A 2,992-nucleotide genomic window follows, 5' to 3' on the forward strand; every position below is an offset into this window, starting at 1 on the left:
CACAATTAAAAACATTTTATTTAGGCCTATCTATGGCCTTCAAAAAGTTGACAACTCTACATGTTTCGAGGATGACGTTGTAATATGACATTAGCTGTTATTAAATCTATAATATTACAATTCTTATTAAATTTTAATCTTTTTCTGTCAAGTTAATAGAAAAAATATGTAAAGTATTATTGCTTACATTAAAGAAAATATGTAAAAATGATTTTTTTTTACTTTTAACTATTAGGTTTTGAAATGCAATTATCTAAAACTTTTTCATTTGCTACTATTGCTAAGTTGAGAAAGAATACATAAAACAATTAGTATATATGTTGTACAAATCTAAATATATAAGAAGTTGATACAATAAAGTTAAAATGTACAGTTAATTGTTTGATTAGTGTACTATGCAAGAGGTCTTTATTCATAAAGATTTATTTTAAAGATAATTTTGTAAACAGTACTAAATTTTTAGTTTTCAGAATTTGTTCGATTTTTATCATTTTATCATGAATTAAAGTTTTTGGATTATTTAAGGTAGTTTGAAAACAATTGTTTCTTGAAAGCCAAAAATTTATTATCAAATGTAGCAGTTATTGGTAATTGTAAAGTTTGTACAACCAAATTGGTTGAAGTGTAGGAAAATGGGTAATATATAAAAGAATATTCAAATACCATGTTATCCACTGTGATTTCATTATATTTATGCCTAAGTGAATGTGTTTATTTCAATAATGATGATGATTGTTATCTGTTCTTTGTAATATTGTTATTTTTATTGTTTGTCAAAAGAATTTGATGTCAAAAATGTATTAATTTATTTATCTGCATCCAAAAGTATACTAAAAAGGTTAACAAGTTATAACAAATACTATGATTTGTGTTTATTTTAAACATTTTTTCTGATTTTTTGTTTTTCTAGAATTCTGTTTATCAAGCTACCAAAAAAAAAATGTTTGGAAAACAATTGAATATTTTAATGTTAATACTAGGTAATAACCTGTACTTTTGTAATAGTAATGAATTTTTTAAAATTAGAAACTTATAGTGATTTTTGTCTGCTTTTATCTGTCCAGAAATCAAAAAGCACATGTGCTGTAAAAACAGATTTTGAATCAAAAACAGATGAAACAGAAAATAACCCAAGAAGCTATCAGTTCATGTACATTCAGGTCAGTCTTTTTTTTACATTTTTATTAAAGCTGTCCTTAGGTTGCAAGTGAAAGTGTGCTGTCAGGTTTACTATTTTTAAAGTCAGTTGCCTTTATTTTTATGTTAAGGACTGTGTGTGAAGAAAGTGCTGATCTTTGTGCCTTTAAATTCATTATTTTTTATAATAATGAGGTATAGTACAAACTAGATGAAAAAATTATATATATATATAAAACATATTTACTCACATTAGATAGCAAATCCTGTATCATGATCAGCTGCAAATAATTTTGAAAGTAATTTAGAGACTGATTTGAACAAAAGGAGATACTAATAGTTGGATGGCACTAAAATAGCTGTAATGTTTGCTATGAAAGCACACAAAAGTGTGAATGTTTAAACAGAATCTAGACTCAGATGAAAAAAGGCAGATAATTTTCACAAGCTACTTCAGTAAAATTAAGCCTGTAAAAATGTTGTAACCAATTCATGTCCACTACAGCTCAGCATGTGTATGAACATTGCACTTGAACAGAAGAAAAGAATAGACTTTAAACTTAAAAAATCTCATATATTAATAATTTGTTAAAATTATAGATGATATATAACAGCATAATAATTCTTGAATGAAAATATATGTATTTTATATCTCAGTTTGATAGTGTTTTCAAGATAATTCCTGAATTTGAACAAAGCTTTTGGATTTCTAGGCTGGTGGCATATGTTAACCCATTAACTGCTGCAGGAGCAAATCAGTTGCCGTTTTCTGACTCACAGATAAAACTGAGTTGCCATCACTCACAATAAAACAGTAATTATTGTCATTCGCATAGAGTTATGGTTATATATGTGTGACTGACGGATATTTCCGTCATTTGCAGCTGAGCCATAGAACTTCAATGACGGAAATATCTGTCATTCGCAGTTAATGGGTTAATAATGCAAGTTTTGTTCTTATTTATAGAAATATAGTATGAGAAGCAGCATGTTCTTGTAATTTTTTCTGTTGTGTGATGCTGAGGAAATTGATAGAATTCATTAGCTAACATAGGTAGTAAATTTTAAATTTAAGTATGTCATTAGTGCATCATCATTATAAAACTGGCTCTTTGTAAGTAGGAATTATTTTTTTAAATTTAATCTACAAACAGATTACAATAATAATGATACAAGCCCAGCTGGATGCTCATAACAGTTTGTTTATAAAACAAACCATTGATGAAAAAGGTATTTAGTGTTAAGATAACTTGGCTAATTTTCTGAATAAGTGTTTGTTGATGTTTATAATAATTGTTACTGTTTGAGGTAAACCTTTAAAGCCTCAAGATCTATATGTATATAATGGCTGTGGTCATTGTGAATAGTAAAGGATGATGTTATGCTAACCTTATCGCCATGGGTATCCTTTACTGTGCATGACATAACGTTTTAGTGTCTTACATTCAAAATTTTATTAAACTACTTTTTCTTTATGTTATACCAATTAGAATAGCATAAAATCCTAGCTAAAAATCCATATTTTAATAGTATACAAGTTTTAAGTTCTTAATTCTACAAGGCAATATTTAAAAAAAATCTTGAATTTCCACTAGTGTGACCCACGTGACACATTTTCTCTTAGCATATCATCATCCCTATTTTATCTACCCCCCCAAAAAAAGTACGAAATTAGACGTAAATTGCTCTCTATAAAATTGCTATTGCTCAGGCAAACCACAATTTTTATAGTTTCAATTTTGTTTGGTTATAGAGCTATCATATACGAAATCAGCCCCTCCTGCCACACCCACCTGTCACATCTTCTCTTTCATAATTCGTTGATAGTTCTCTCTTATGTTTCATTATATATTAC

The 2,992-nt window shown here is 27.7% G+C and overlaps 1 protein-coding gene across 1 annotated transcript in view; it reads left to right on the forward strand.

The window, feature by feature from the left end:
* The window catches only part of LOC106457628 (eIF-2-alpha kinase GCN2-like), a 139,925-nt gene that overhangs the window by 91,513 nt on the left and 45,420 nt on the right, over window positions 1–2,992 (forward strand). Inside the window, exon 19 of the mRNA XM_022383630.1 lies at window positions 1,065–1,160. Coding sequence (XP_022239338.1) covers window positions 1,065–1,160 — 96 coding nt within the window. The remainder of the gene's footprint in view (window positions 1–1,064; window positions 1,161–2,992) is intronic.

This window comes from Limulus polyphemus, unplaced genomic scaffold (assembly GCF_000517525.1).
Source record: "Limulus polyphemus unplaced genomic scaffold, Limulus_polyphemus-2.1.2 Scaffold353, whole genome shotgun sequence".
In the NCBI taxonomy this organism is placed as follows: Eukaryota; Metazoa; Arthropoda; class Merostomata; order Xiphosura; family Limulidae; genus Limulus; species Limulus polyphemus.